At 39.5% G+C, this 15,853-nt stretch overlaps 1 protein-coding gene across 1 annotated transcript in view; it reads left to right on the top strand.

Moving 5' to 3' along the window:
• Nucleotides 1-15,853, top strand: part of Dnah9 (dynein axonemal heavy chain 9) — a 335,102-nt gene that overhangs the window by 21,445 nt on the left and 297,804 nt on the right. The window contains exons 7-10 of the mRNA XM_074046853.1: nucleotides 7,047-7,214; nucleotides 9,480-9,596; nucleotides 12,873-13,023; nucleotides 15,452-15,566. Coding sequence (XP_073902954.1) covers nucleotides 7,047-7,214; nucleotides 9,480-9,596; nucleotides 12,873-13,023; nucleotides 15,452-15,566 — 551 coding nt within the window. The remainder of the gene's footprint in view (nucleotides 1-7,046; nucleotides 7,215-9,479; nucleotides 9,597-12,872; nucleotides 13,024-15,451; nucleotides 15,567-15,853) is intronic.

The raw sequence follows: 15,853 nt of genomic DNA on the forward strand, positions 1-15,853 counted from the left end.
AGAGTGTAAATAATTGATACCTAGTTTCATTCTAAATGCCTCTTCTCCCAGCCATTTCCAGCACAGCTTTTGATGAGCAACCCCTTCTGCCCTCCCCCTTCTCTGTTTCTTCCTCTCATCTCCCACATCAACCCCTTTGCTGTTTAACCAGAGTGATGGACAATTGTGCTCCACCCTGCCCCTGACCTAGGCTGACCACAAGAGGGATAATCGCCTTTGTCACTCTGTCATGTTTGCAAGCTCTTCAGCCTTGAGAAGGAATGGCCCTGGGGGTGGTGACAGAACATAGCTCAGAATGAGTTTTCTGGGCATGCTCCTCAGGCCCTGTGCACACATGCTAATGATGTGATTTTTGCATACAGACAGCTATTCTAACATTAGGGCACCTAATCTGCTGGGTATATCAGTAAATATAAGCGGAGCTGGCCACCGGCCTCCTGGGAGTCATTGCCCTCACAATAATCCCCTCTCAGGCTGCCTTTTCTCCTGAATCAAGGGCACAGATGCATAAAAAGCAGTTGCCCTGGTTTAATTAGAGAAGGAATTGAATGCTCCCATGCTCTTCTTTCTGCTTCTGCGTCTCTGGAGTTTCCTGTTGATGCTCTGGTTTACTTCTTTGCTCCTGGGCACAACTCACTACTTCTTCTCTCTCATTTTTCATCTTCCAAGCATTGGCTCAGACTCATTCCCCTTGCCTTTGCTGTCTTCCTCTCCTCCATCTCTTCCCTTCTTAGCTCAGTGCAGCAGGACAGGGGACTATTGATTGTCTTCTGGCATATTTCATGTAGCCCTTTAGTTAACATTCTGTGTATCACTGTGATCGATGCCTGTTTGAAATGGGATTAATTTGCTTCTCTCCAGCAAGAATTAGCATGAATTTAGCCTTCATCTTCTGTTCTAATACAATATATGATCACTAAGATGATGATACCTGCAATTAATAAAAGCATGAAGCCAAATGAATAAAATGACATCAATGCCTTTAGTCCTCCACTTGCTCACACCAAGGGGTTATATTGCAAAGAGCTGGTTTTTAATCTCCACAATTCTCCCTGACTTTTCCGCTCTGATTTGTGATGCACAAATGATGCCTATTTTGCACAAGAGAATTTTGTTGTGCAGGTCCATGCTTCCCTTCTGGGCGCTTGGGAAATGAAGGTGGAGGGGGTAGGAGGGTACTGCTTCAAAGGTGAGTGTGTATTACTGAATAGTTTTCAGCAGGTCTGCAGAATGTAGACTAATTGCATCCTCAGAATACCACCACTTTCATCCTCATCATCGCAACTGTGGTACAGCTAATCTTTTAGACATCTAACCCTTGTGGAGGAAAAGGAAGAAGAATAGAAAAATAAGGAAGTAATGTAGGTCAAGAACCTATATCATGCCAGAGCCTGTATCTGTCTGGACACCATGCAATAATCACAAGGACTAGGTCTCAATATCCTTACTTTAACAAATGAGCACAATTCAGTCTGATACATAAATTAACTTGTCCATAGTCACACAGCTCAGAGAGTTTAGCCAGGATTTGTACCCAAGCGCATGTGATCTTTTCACCAAACTTTGGTATCTTTCAGGGAGTTTTAAAGGTCTATTTCCTTTCCTCTTTCCATCCATCCCTTTGTCCCTTCTTTACCGTTATGAGGGTCTGTAGCTGGATTTGTGGTTTTATTCTGCCCTTTTACTTTCTGTTCTGTCTTTGTACACCCTGTTTTGCAGGTCTATTTACTTAAATAGGACACTCAGGTAAAATTACAATTCTTATTCCCTGAAAGGGCTTTTTTTGACTTACAACTTTATAAGGGAATCCCAGAAGTATATAAAATCTTTGCAATTTGAATGAACAAAGAATGGAAGTAAAGGAGTCTTTCAGTTGCCTCTGAATTCCTTCCATCATCCTGCCTTCCTGTGTGATGCTCCAGCACACACACACACACACACACACACAAATTCACTTCTGTGCCATAATATTGTAGATTCTGCAAATCCCGTTTATGTTTCTGCCTGCAGCCTCTTCCCTGCAAACAATGCAGGGAGCAGCTTGGAGCGAACCCTCATTTCTTTCATTATAAAATTGCTGTAAAGCTGTGATTCACTTGGAGACAAAATGATTTCCTGCTGAGGCTTTATGCAAAGTGATTAGCAGGGAGATAGGTAATAAGCTGACCTAATACACGGCATTCCTGTCTGTTCTTTCTGTCATCTCCAGCCACTCTGCCTGTCCTCTTTTTATTCTCAGCCTAATTGGGACAGCTTCCGTTTCAGCCTGGCCGGCACATGCAGTCACATATGAGACCATTAGCTGCATAAGGTGGGTTGCAGTCTAAAGGTAAAGAAAACAGTCTTTTTCCAAATGACCTTTTGAGATTTTCATCTCTGAATGTCTGCTTTGTGCTCTCCCTTAATGAATTCTGAAGACATTTCTTTTAAGACGGGTAGCATGACCTCTCCTTCAAAATAGGATTGCTGTTGGTGGAGCCTGCCATTATATCTGATTTTGATGCTTCACCTCATGGGCCAGGGCACAAATTGAACCCTTCCCCCCAGACCACTACCTGCAACCACCATTAAAAGTAGAACCGTTTTTCATAAGAATAGGCCCCAATCAGTCTAGTAAGCTGCCTAGGACCTTGGAGTTCTTTGTGATACCTGTGTGGAAAGGAGCACCAAAATGTCCCCTGTATAAGCCATCATACATCTGGTAAAACCAGAGTTGTGTGACTCTGGTGTTTTGGGCCCTAGATCTTAGATCCTAAGCTCTTTTTCAAAATGCTGTATGTCCTAGCTCCATACTTCATATTTTCATTCTGTAAATAGCATAACAAATTTCATGTGCTTATTACTGTGATAAATAGAAAATAGATTTTTTTTATGTGCTGGGGGTTGAACCTAGAGCCTCCCACTTCTGGGTAAAGATTGTATCACTTGAGTCATCACCCCTTCCCCACAACCTTTTTGGTTTTATTTTTGTTTCTAAAATAGAACCTCAATAATTTTGCCCAGGCTTTCCTCAAAATTACAATCCTCCTGCCTCCACATCCCTAGTAGCTGGGATTACCAACATGCACCATCACACCTGGTTTCAAAAATAAATATTTAAAAAATATTATTTAAATCTCTTATTGGCTTAAATTTCCCTTTATCTGTTATATGAATATTTTAAAATAAGCAATGTAAAAAGCTTAAGTCTAAATAATTAAGAATCAAAGCTGAAGTCGTGGTCAATATGATAAATTTGTCTTTTCTACAATACTATCCACATTACAATGTATAGAACCTACTCCTTCTTTGAGCAGCCCATTCTATGGTTGAACTTATCTAGGCATTGGTTGGTTCTGTTTTATTCTATGGAATCACATAGGACATGGTCATTTTTTATAGATGAACATTATCACATATTAGCAATTTCATAATTCCAACCTGTATGATAAGACCCAATTTGTAACTTTGTCTCATTCACTCATTGGCATTCCTTCTAACTTAAAGTAGGGTCATGGAAGATTCCACCTTGCTCTTGTCAAAGGCCTTCTCAACATTGACATACCTTGCTTTGTAATTCTCCTCTCCTACCTAATTCCCTTGTTTTCACCAACTGCTCTTCAGACGTCATGGTTCCTGAGTCCTCTGTCACTTTGTTATCTTCTGGACTTGGTTTAGCTCTGTCAGAGCATAAGAAGTATGCCCACATTCAACAAATGTTTGTTCAGCATCAAGATCTCTCCAGGCAGTGAAGATACTGGGCCACCTTTGGGACATTTACCAACTACTGGGGAAGATGGGCAGAAAATGAACAAATAATATAACATAAAGTTAAGTAATATATTCTAATGCAGGAGTGTGATAAGATCCCTGAAGAAAGCTAAAGAAAAGAAAAAGGATAGAAAGTGCCAGGCAAAGGTGAGGAGGCAGAGCCCTTTTGATAGAGGTAGAAGGAAAGCTCTAAGACTAGGAATTGAGCCCCAAATAAATGTGTCATCCACCATGTTTGTTGTGTTCATTGTTTGCAGTCACTAGACCTTCTCCAAAAATAGAATAATTAAATATTTCTCTAATACCTGTGATTTACCTGTAGATTAGATGAAATACCTCCAAGTGACCATCCTTCAAGTGTTCTTAAGAAATGAAATAGCATAACAAAATTATCATGTTGTTTTCTGATATAACCAAGCATATGAAGATACCTCTGTCTTTTAAAATGGTTATTGAGTACTTCCCAAAAGTTGAAGGTGACATCAACACAATTGTGACGAATGAGTACCAAGGTTATATTCCCGTGCATATTTTTTTCCTATAAAACCAGTGACAATTTACCACCTCATGAGAGATTTGAATTACTGTTGAAATCAATTTCATTAAAAAAAATGAATTTGTTTTCTTCTCTGTATGTAAAGTTGAATAACTTTTTGTTGTTGTATTGAAATAGGGTATCCTTATGTGGCCCAGGTTGACTTTGGACTCAGAATACCCCCAACCTTCTGAATGCTGGGGTTACAGGTTTTGTGCCTCATGCCTAGCAAAGTTTTGCAAGTGTTTTTATTATTATTAATTTAAATATACAAATTTGTGAGAAGCGATATAATAACTTGATACATGTATACAGTATATAATGATCAAATCAAAGTAGTTAACATTTCCATCTCCTTAAACAATTAAACAATTTTTATTAACAATTAATTATACATATTTATGGGCAAGGTGTGATATTTTAATACATTATGCAATATGTACTGATCAAATCAGGATAATTAATGTTTCCATCTCCTTATCATTACTTTGTATTTGGAGACTTCCAGCACTGTCTTCTAGTTACTTATTCATAAAATATGTAATAGCTTATTGTGAACTATAGTTACTTCATTGTGCCATAAAATACTAGAATTTATTACTTCTATCTAACTGTGTTTAGGCTCACATTATGTAACTCCCACTATCTCCCCTTCCCCAACCTTCCTGGCCCCTTAATAATCATTATTACATATTCCAATCAACTTGTTAAAAAGATTCATATATGAGAGAAATCCTCCCATATTTGTCTTTCTGCATTTGACATAATGTCCTCCAGCTCCACTGATTTTGCTACAAATGGTAGGATGTCATCATTTATAACAAACTTTGTTTATTGTCAACTGATGGACATGAAGAGTGGTTCTATATCTTTTTACATAATTTTTTATTATTAGGATATATTATTTCATTCATTCATTGTGAAAATTTTGAGTAGGCTTACATTGTACATTGGCTAGATCACCTCACCATCTCTTCCCCTCATCCTTCTACCCCACTTAAAGCAATTGCAAGAGGTTTCAGTGTTCTATTTCATGTAAGTATATGAAGTCCATCAACCATATCCCCTCACATTACTCTCCTTCCTTCACCCTTCCCCTCCTACCAGTAACCCCTGCCCTGACCCACCCTACCCCTGTACCTATTTTACAGTCCTCTCCATCTTATTAATTTCTAAATCAATGTTCCAAGGGGTTTCTCTGTGTCTGGGCTGTGAGTGTACTTAACTTTGGTCAGTTCAACTCCTTCTGTTCCTCTCCCATATTCCTTCCATCCCACCCCCATTTTTCAACAGATTTCAATGTGTATCTTTATATCTTCAACCTTTACAGATGCTATGTTTTACAATATTGTTGACATTCTATCATTCCATTTCCTTTCTCTCTTTCCCTGTGTTCCATAGAGTAGTTCCACTGGTACAAACTTGTTCTACATATGAGTTTGAATATGATCATGTTTCTTTTTGTGTATATTTATCTTTTGGATCTATCTTCCACATGTGAGGGAAAACATTCTGCCTTTATTTTTCTGTTTCCGTATCTTAGCTATCTTGAATAGGGCAGCCACACACGTGAGAGTTCAGGTGTCTCTAACATACTGAAGATTCTTAGTTGATATAATACAATTTGTTTATTTTTTCTTCTGTTTCCTGTGTTTTAGGGATCTTATCCAAAATATCATTGTTCATACCAATGTGTTGAAAGGTTTTCTTCTAGTATTTATTTATTAGTTATTTAGTACTAGGGTTTGAACTTAGGTCCTTCCACTGTCTAGGCAAGTGCTCTACCATGTGAGCTATGCCCTCAGCTCTTTTTCATTAGTTATTTTTCAGAAAGGTCCCACACTTTTTGCCCAGGGCTGGTCTCTGACCAGATCCTGCTACCTCTGCCTCCTGTGTAGCTAGGATTACAGTTGTGTGCTACTGTAGGGGTAAGTTCAACCTGTCCTGTTGGACATACTCAGGAGGTGAAGCAGTTTCCATGGGCTCAGGAGGGACTCCTCCACAGGCTTCTGGGCTGTTTCTTTCACCTACCATTTAATTCTGAGCACAGCTGGAACACTGCCATATCAGGAACAGTGACAGTAATGCTTACCATGTCCCCAGATGCATGTAAATCTTAGGCCTGCATTAACTTAGTTAGTTAATCTCACTATCATACTAGGAAGTATTATTGTTACCCTGTAACAGATGGAGAAACCCAGCATAGAGATGCTAGGGAACTGCCCTGTCACCCAGCTGGCAACATGATATGAGACGCTTCTTACATTGGGCAAGAACATTGCAGGAGACTTTTTTCCTTGTCAGGAGTTACTCAGAAGGCTGGTGTTACCCTCTGGATTTGTTTTTGGACTATTTGGAAGATCTGTTTTCTTGTTCCTATCCTCTAAAACAACTGTCTTTTTAAATAGCCATTTGAAATTGACTTTTTAAACAAAAATCAGTGGTAAAGCCACCAATCATGTGAGCAATTTTCTTCTTATTATCATATTTTATAATTTATTCTAAAATACAAGGACAGAGAGGCTGAAGCATATGTTTCATTTACTTATTTATTTCAGTTTCTGTGAGTCTCTCTTTGCTTTGTTATCAAATTTAACCGAGAGTTATTTTTACCAATCCAATCTAATAATAAGTTTACAAAACTAATCAGGCGCACATTTTCCTAAGCAACCACCACCCCCATGTGATTTCTAGCTGTTCCCATCCACAGTTGGTATGATGATGATGACTATTTTAACTCTTTTGTGAATTGTCTCTATAGGATCTTCTGAAGACAACCTTGGATTTCCACAAACTGGAAAAGCTTGAGTTTAGTGGTATCAGAGGGAATGTCCTGAGTAAGCAGGTCCAGCACATGTATGAGGAATTTCAAGAGATATACAAGGTCTTCTTGGAGTGCTCTTATGACTGCTTGGACACAAAAAACATGGTAGGGAATAGAAGAGCTGAGTTGCAAGCTTCTTCCCTTTCTCAGTTACCTGTACCCTTGAGGGCCTAAGTTTCACTTTCATTTTTCTTGGGCATTTCTTTTGGCTCTGTATCCCAGTGGTTTTAGTAATTATTTACATTAGGAGAAATTATTATTATTATTTCTCTGTCATTAGAAAGATCCTAATTATTCTTTGTGTTAGAAGAAAAGTCAAAAAGGACCTCTTTTAACCATTAACCACTCCAAATTAATGATACTCAGAGTTGCAGAGATGTGATGGGCACAGGATGACAGTGGAAGCTGTAGTCACCATGTGGCTTCAAATGTTTAAGATAAGTGAAATAGACACAGAAAGACAAGTACTGCATGACCTCACTTGTATCTACAATCTAAAATATTCAAACTCATAGAAGCAGAAGGGAATGGAAATTACCATGGCTGGAGGGAGAGAGAAACAGGGAGGTGCTGGTCAAAGGGTACAGAGTTTAGGTATGCAAGATGAATAATTTCTGGAGATCTAATGTACACCGTGGTGATGACACTACACAACACTGTGTTGTGTACTTGACATTTGCTTTGAGGTACTCACTACACACACACACACACACACACACACACACACACACACATACACACACATACATACGCACACACATACACATATACACACACACATACACACACATACACACATACATACATATACATATATACTCATACACACACGTACACACACAGATACACACATACATATACATACACACACATGGAGAGAGAGAGGAAGAGGAAGAGGAGGAGAAGGAAGAGGAAGAAGAGAAAATGGTAACTATGTCATTTGATGGATATGTTCATTATTTTGATTACTTTATGGTTGTGATCATTTCACAGCATATGCATATGTCAAAACATCATTCTATAGCTTAAACATATACAATTTTTTATTTTCCAATTTTACCTCACTAAGGCTGGAAAAAATGTTTAAAGTTTCATGCAGACTGATAAGTGAAGGCCAGGTACATTAGGACAGAAATTTGTTAGTGGCTCAGGAAGGGGCAGGTGAAGTTTTAACACACTCGATATAAGAAAAAGCATCTTACAGGGTCAGGACAAAGAGCCTACATCTCACCTGTAGCCTCTCAAAGCCAAGATCTATGAGTTCAAGAGCACAGGGGAAGAATAAAGAAAGGACTAATATAGAAAGAGGGGATAGGATTCCCTAAAAATAAAGGCAGAATTACTGGAGAGGAAATGTTAATGCAGGAAGGAAAAGGAGAAAGAAACTAGAGCAGGAATCTGTTCTTACCACCTTTGGATTTGCAGGGGATCTTACTTGGCCAAAGCCCAGAAGACACCATTTTCTAAAAATTCTACTAGTTGAAAGTAGAAAAGATGGGTTATAAAACAAGATACAGAACATATATTTGTAGTCCCATATTAACAAAACCCTATACACTGGTAAAATTCTGTAAGGAAATACATCATAATGCTGGTATAGCTGGGTTAGGAAATAGATCTATACTATGTTTTCCTACTTTCTTTTTTTATATAAGAACACATATTACTATTGTAAAACAATAAAAATTAAAATTGCATGAATTAGATATAAGTTAACAAACTTTCCCTGAAAATTGCTGCATTCTAAGAAAAGGAACACACTTAGGGTTGTCAGATAAAATGCAATAATTAGGACATACTTATGTATTAAAAAATCATTATTTATCTGATATTCAAAATTAACTGGGTGTTCTTTGTTTTTATCTGCTAAATTTAGTTATCAACCTTAGGAATGATGGCTAGTAGCTGTCTTAAACCAATTAAGGTACATTTAGAAGAAACTGTGTATTCATTTAATTAGCTTATTTCCTCCTAATGACTAGATTAATTGGGTTACATTGAAAAAGATGGGATTTTGATTTGGGGAAGAAAGGAGAGTAAGTGATAATCTGAGAATAGCCCATTTTCTGGGGTTGTTTCTGCTGAGGTGGTTTTGGGGAAATGGAAGACAGGGGTACAGAAAGGGAGGTAAAAGACACCAAACTCATATTTTATTTACTTTGCCATTTTGCCCTGAATGTCTAAGTAAAAATGCTGCAATGATAGGGTACCTCTTTACATGGAAATAAATGAAGTGATACTATGGCAAATTTTAGAAAATAAAAATAAATCTTCAGTGTGACTGATTCAAGTACAAAGGATAATGAAGACCATAGTGGGACTTGCTTTCAGAAAGTCATGTTTTATTACTTCTTTGTGATGTCTTCTCAGGAATTTGAAAATGATCTTTCTGAATTTAACCAGAGAGTAGAAGATCTTGACCAGAGATTGGGGACTATCTTTCTTCAAGCTTTTGATGATACACCTGATGTGGAGCATGCATTTAAGGTTTGTACAAGAGAGACAGGAGCCATCCCTATGCTAGATGCTTCCCTGGCCTTGACCAGAGGATGTTAAGGATACTCTTCCACTACTTTGTCTAGTAGAAAAGAAAGTAAATGTCGTAGGGCTGAGGAATGTACAGAATTGGGCTTCTTGGGCTGATCATTCATGGTTTTTTGAAAACATGATAATGTAAAAAATACTTTTAAAAGCAATGTCTTCTGCAATGCTTTATTTAGCTGTCATAGTTTTATCAGTAGGGTAGCCATTAAAAGTGAGAAAGAAAGTCTGCTGTTGTCTCTGTTCTGAAACTATGACTCTGCAGAACATTGGCTATATAACCACCATGGCAAGGTTGACTTGGGCTGGAGCAAACCACCTTCCAGGAAAAGGACTGAGGATTCAGTCATCAGTAAGTGGAATAAGACTTGTGCTACTTTGCTCTTGCCCTATCTCATCCAGATTAGGTGGCACAAACAGTATGGGGTAGAAGGTTTAGGACAATGCAGACATAGATACTTGCACCCCTACCAATTCTGAATAGTGAATAGAAGACTTGGAGGAGTATGATAGGTTTCCTGCAAACTATGAAAAGGCTTACCCTATAAAGCCTTAAGTATTCGAGTCATGAAGAAGTTACATGGAGGCAGATTTGGGTTCAGTAGAGAAAAGAGATTTCTGTCAAAGCTGTTCAAGATGGAATAGACTTCCTTGACAAGCAGTAAAGTTTCCAGTCACTGAAAATGTCCAAACAGAGACTGAATGACTGATGGACAACCATAAAAGAGGTCTCATCTCTGGATGGGCGAATTTATGCTATCCTAGAATATTAAGTTACTCAAGTGTGCTAGGCTTCATTAGCTAGTGTGTGTGTGTGTGTGTGTGTGTGTGTGTGTAAAACCCTTAATAAACATCTGCTTTTCCCAAACCCAGTAAAACTTCTAGGATTCCCTCTTCAAGTATTCAAACTAATTCCAAGAAAGGGGCTTTTGGGTGTCTACTAAGTGATCCTATGTAAAGACTGAAGGCATGGCTCAAGTGGTAGAGTGCTTTGCTTAGCAAGTGCTAAGTCCCTGAGTTCAAACCCTACTACTGATTACTGATATATAAATCAGTAATCAACTAAAACAACCCCCCTAAATGATCCTATGTACCATTAACTGTCATGGTTAATTGGGACCTGACCACTCAGATAATTTGTGAAGCTGTAACTCCTCTGTTCATGCGTGAGAATGCTCAGACCTCCACCTCCATCCTATGAATCTCTCTGCACCTGGAGTTTCAAGGAGTGTTAGAGGATGCTGCATGTGTATCTTCAAATTGTTCTACCTGTGAAATCTCTGTGTCTCTGCTCTGAGTTGACAGTCTTGGAAATTTCATCTGTCCAGGAAAGTGTTTGAAGGAGTCTTACTCTTGCTCTTTAGATAGTTCCCATCATGAAAATGCCTATGTGTTTCCCAAGAGTGTATCTATAGGCTTGAAAAAATCTAATCCTTGAGATTTTTATGGAGGTATAGGGTTCTGATCAGAGAAAAGGGTGTCATTTCAACTTTGTACCTGGTCACTGAACATCACTGTTTGTCACTAGAGACTTGAGGGCTTTCATAAAAGCAGGATCTTTACTGTCTGGCCCTGACTCCACTTCTCAACAGCCCATGGAACTGGTAATAAAAATTATAGTTATTTAGTCCCTTCTGCCTGTTTTGTTTCTGGTTTTGGTCATCTCAACAAGAAACCAAGACCTTTCCATCCTCCTTTGACCAAGACAAAAGCCCCAATATATGTAAGTTCTTGCAAATAAGGACTTTTTCCAGGGTTTGAGGAGTAGGAGCTGGCTAGAGAAATCACCTGATACCCTGATCAAGGCATCCAAATACCTCTGTTATTTCTATAAGAGCATCTCAATAAGAGGTTTGAACCACAGAGCACAGTGGGTACCTATTCTGTATGTCTCCATTCAAAAGGAGCTGCTATTCTGTTAGGCATTTGGGTGATTTTACTGGAGGAAACACCAGGCCTAGAGCCTTTTAGAAAGCTTTTAGCACCTTTATCAAGTCTCAGAGGGCAATGGAATCATCAAGGAAACACTTCAATCTCTCTGACCTGAGAAATACCTGACCTAGGATTTCTCTCTCCTCCCATATGGGTTCTTCTTTGTGCTTTGCCACTCCCCATGACAATGCTTAGAGGTCCAGGACTTCTGAGAGCTATCTCAGATACTGAGTTCATACCAACCAGCATTTGGAGCTTTCCCTCTCTCCCCCCACTCCAGACTTCGAAAGGCAGTGAAGAAAGAGGTGATGAGAATGGCCCAAGTTTAAAAGAGATAATATGAGCATGAAGTCTTAGACAAATGGAGGTCTATTCAGTTTCCAGCTTTAAGATATGTGAAGGTAACCTTGAGATTATGTCTCTTACTCATTGACTTCAAGCAAAGGCCGGCAAACTTTTCTCTGCAAAGAACCAGAGAATAAATATTTTAAACCTGAACACATATGTTCTCTGCAACATCTTCTTTATTTTTTTTAAAGCTCTTTATTTAAAATGTGCCATACACTAAGGTCATGGGCCAGGTTTGGCCACCCATTGGATGTTCTTTATCAACCCCTTACTTGAAGCATGAAGTAGAGTTGGGAGGTTATAGTGTAATTCAAGTTTAGAAGCAGTATATTACTACACCCTAAAATTAACTGAAATTCTGTAGGGCCTAGTCTTGGCTGCATCACAATTAAAGAAGCATAATCCAGAAATGAAGAAATAACTAAAAACATTCCATATCTTGTTTCTGCTGCTTTAGGAAACTTTGAAGGGCTAGAGTAATTTTAATGCACAGGAAACATCTTCAAATCATCCTCTTCATCACCACCATTCTCAGGGCAACTGCTCCCTGAAACTTTTTCTTACTCCTACTCTCAAATTTCAGCCCTCCAAATTCTTCCAATGCCCGTGCCACTTAGCTTCTTTCATTTCTTTTCCATCACCACCTCCTTCTGTTTTAGATCTTTATTGTGTTGCTCAATTTAAGCTTGCTGTCATCTTCAGTTTTCCTTTTATTCAGACTCTTCTGTCAGAAGAGCACCTGGTGATAGCCCAGCAGACAAGACTCCTCCTTTAGAAGTTAAGGAGGATAACCATATACTGACATAATTATTGCTACAGTTCTACAGTAACAGTTGTGTACCCTCTTTCTTTGGTAGGCAGATGAAGGGAAAACTAGAAAATGAGATTTATGTAAGTTTGGAAAGGTTTAATGTGGGTCTTTTTTCTCTTTCCTCTCTATAGCTGCTAGACATTGCAGGAAACCTCCTTGAAAGACCCCTGGTAGCACGGGATGTATCAGGTAAATACCTGGTCCTCATCCAGATGTTCAACAGAGACCTGGATGCTGCGAGGATCATCTACAGTCAGCACATCAAGGAGGAGGCAGAACTTGGTAGGCTTTGTAGCCAGGGGATTTTGATGGAGAAGTTCTGTTATGGGGAAGAGTATAATGTACTCATCTTGGGTTTGTGAAATGTCCACATATGGATCTATGGCAGTCTCTAAGAACATCAAGCATAATCCTCTTGATTGAAAAACCAGACCACCTTGGGTGATTGTAGACGTCATTGAACTATGGATTTCCCGGTATCTGGGGCTGAGATTGCCAGGGTGACCCAGACCAGCAAGGTCTTCACCACCACTGGTTGATTGTGACCTTGGCATATTGGATTTGTTGGCCCCGATCTGTGTTGCCACACTGATTAATCTTCAACATACCTCAATTCACAATAGATTTTTACTTGCCTGAAAAAAGCTTTCTATCCTTCCTCTGCCATAGCAACTGTGCTTCTAGTGGGAGGAATTGGCATAAGATCTTGACAAAGGGCAGTCACCTTGTGGAGGTCTGATATTTTCATATTTATTACAGTTAGATGTCCTATCTTATTTATTTGAAAGTCCAACACAAGTTCATTTCAGTTTTAAGAGTATTTCTTGAGTGCTTGCTATGTGCGAGGCCTGTTTGTGGGCACCGTATGTAATGGCAGGTGTAGGAAAGGGGCAAAATAAATAACACTGAAAGGTGTTTGTTACAGAATATGAACAGTGATCCATTCAATTTGTAAGGAATGGTAGCCAAAGAAGATCAATCATGGCTGAGAGATTTAAAGCACATTTATAGAGAAGCTGGTATTGAGTAGAGCCCTGAAAGACAGGAGGTCGACAGTAAGGGAGAAGAGACCAAAGTTTCTGAAGCAAAGATATGAGAAAATGTGGAAGATGGCCAGCCAAAACTGCCTATAACCAAACAAAATATGTTTGGGGTCAGATTGTGAAGTGATCTGAATACCATGTTAATTGGGAAATCATCATTCAGATAATTTATTGAAGGTTTTTAAGTAGCTGAGTAACAGGACTACTATGTTTATGAAAAAGTTTCATAATGAGGTCATTAACAAATTGCCTCTATTGAGGAAGTCATTCTCAGCAACTCTTCTGGTCCAAGCTTTATGTGGGACCATCGTAACTTCTTACAGTCAAATGCAGACTATGAAACTTCAAAACTCTTGAGGGCCATGCTGGTTTTCTATTGCTGCATAATAAACATTTGCAATCGCAGTAGCTTGAATCACTTCCCATCTTTCAGCTCGCAATTCTGAGGGTGGAAGTCTAGCATGGGTGTCTTGGGATCTCAACTCAGTGTCATTAGACTGAAACTGAGGTGTTGGCCTGGCTAAGTTCACTTCTGAAGGTTCTCAGGGGAGCTCACCTCCAAGCTTATTGTTGGTAGAATCCAGTTACTTAGGATCACAGGACTGCATCTCCATTTTCCTGCTAGCTATTAGCCAGGAATCTCTCCTGGCAACTCAAAGCTATCCACATTCCTTGCCATGTGGCTACCTCTAATTTCAGGCCTGCAGTGGCTCATTGAATCCTCTCATGCTTCAATCTCTGGCTTCTTCTGCCACCAGCCACAGCCCTGCTTTTACAGGTCTCATCTGGTAAGGTCAGGCCTACCCAGGATCCTCTCCTGTTTGCTATATAATGTCACATGATCACGGGAGTAAAACACCTTCATAGTCACACAGTTTCCACTTCTAGTCACAGTTATGCAAGGCTGAGGGTCATCTGGGCCATTTTAGAGTTTTTCTGATCATGGAGGACAAACAGGAAATGACTGAGTGTGAGCCATTGGAGAGGAGTGGAGACCGTGCAGAAGTAAAGGAGGCACCACTCTTTAACTACATTGCTAGTTAGAAATGGCAGTAGACTGTTGCCAATCTTTAAATTTTGCTGAAGAAGTTGAAAACTGAGGTGTGTTTTTTAAGCTTTAATCTCACATTTGCCAAATATTGACAACTAATAAAAGTAAACACACTGACTGTATGGATTAAAGTAAGAAAGTCCAGGCTACAGTAACTTCACTGAAGTGCTTCAGAGCCCACATGGTGTGTCTTATTCATAACCACAGAATTCTCACAGAAACCTTCAAAGTTCATTAAACAGGGAAGATATTATTCCCATCTTATAAGTGAGAAAACTGAGACCCTGGGAAATTACCTTGTTGGTTCAAGGCAGTGTCTCTCAACCTGACTGTACAAGTGGAATCACCTAGAGAACCTCTAAAACTACCTATGACCTGATGCCCACACCAACTAAATCAGAATGGCTGGGCAGGAAATCCATGTTCTCCGATGCTGTTCCTTGCAAGGTAGCCCTTCCTTTTTAGCAAAACACCCAGCCTCACAGGAACTCTGCATTGTGGGCTCTTCAGTCTGGAGGTAGATGCCACAATACGGGAGTAAGTAAAGGAGGTGCTTATTGATCGGAGGGAGCTGGGGGCTGTGTCCTTGCTTCAGTCTGGCTGTCTGTGTCCCCAGGGTTCTCCACAGTGCACAAAAACATGCCTGCTGTGGCAGGGGGCCTCCGGTGGGCACAGGAGCTGAAGCAGCGCATCCAGGGTCCCTTCAGTAATTTCAGACGCATCACACATCCGTGAGTATCTGATTCCTGGAAGGCAGGTTTTTGTTTTTGTTTTTTTCCCTGCTCAATATGTTGAGTACAGAAATGTAGCTCATTTACCCATGGCATGAAAACCATCTTCATGTCTGCATTTCCAGCAACAGACTAAATAACTGTTGGCCAAAACAATAAAGATATTGGTACCTTTTGAGTGAGGTGTAGGTCTTTCTGTGTTAAGTGTGGCTTAATGGACCATAGGCTTCCTTTTGCTTGGTTAGGATTCATTTCTGGAGAAAAATGAGTCTGGGACTTCATGCTCT

The sequence above is a fragment of the Castor canadensis genome, chromosome 11, assembly GCF_047511655.1.
Source record: "Castor canadensis chromosome 11, mCasCan1.hap1v2, whole genome shotgun sequence".
NCBI lineage: Eukaryota > Metazoa > Chordata > Mammalia > Rodentia > Castoridae > Castor > Castor canadensis.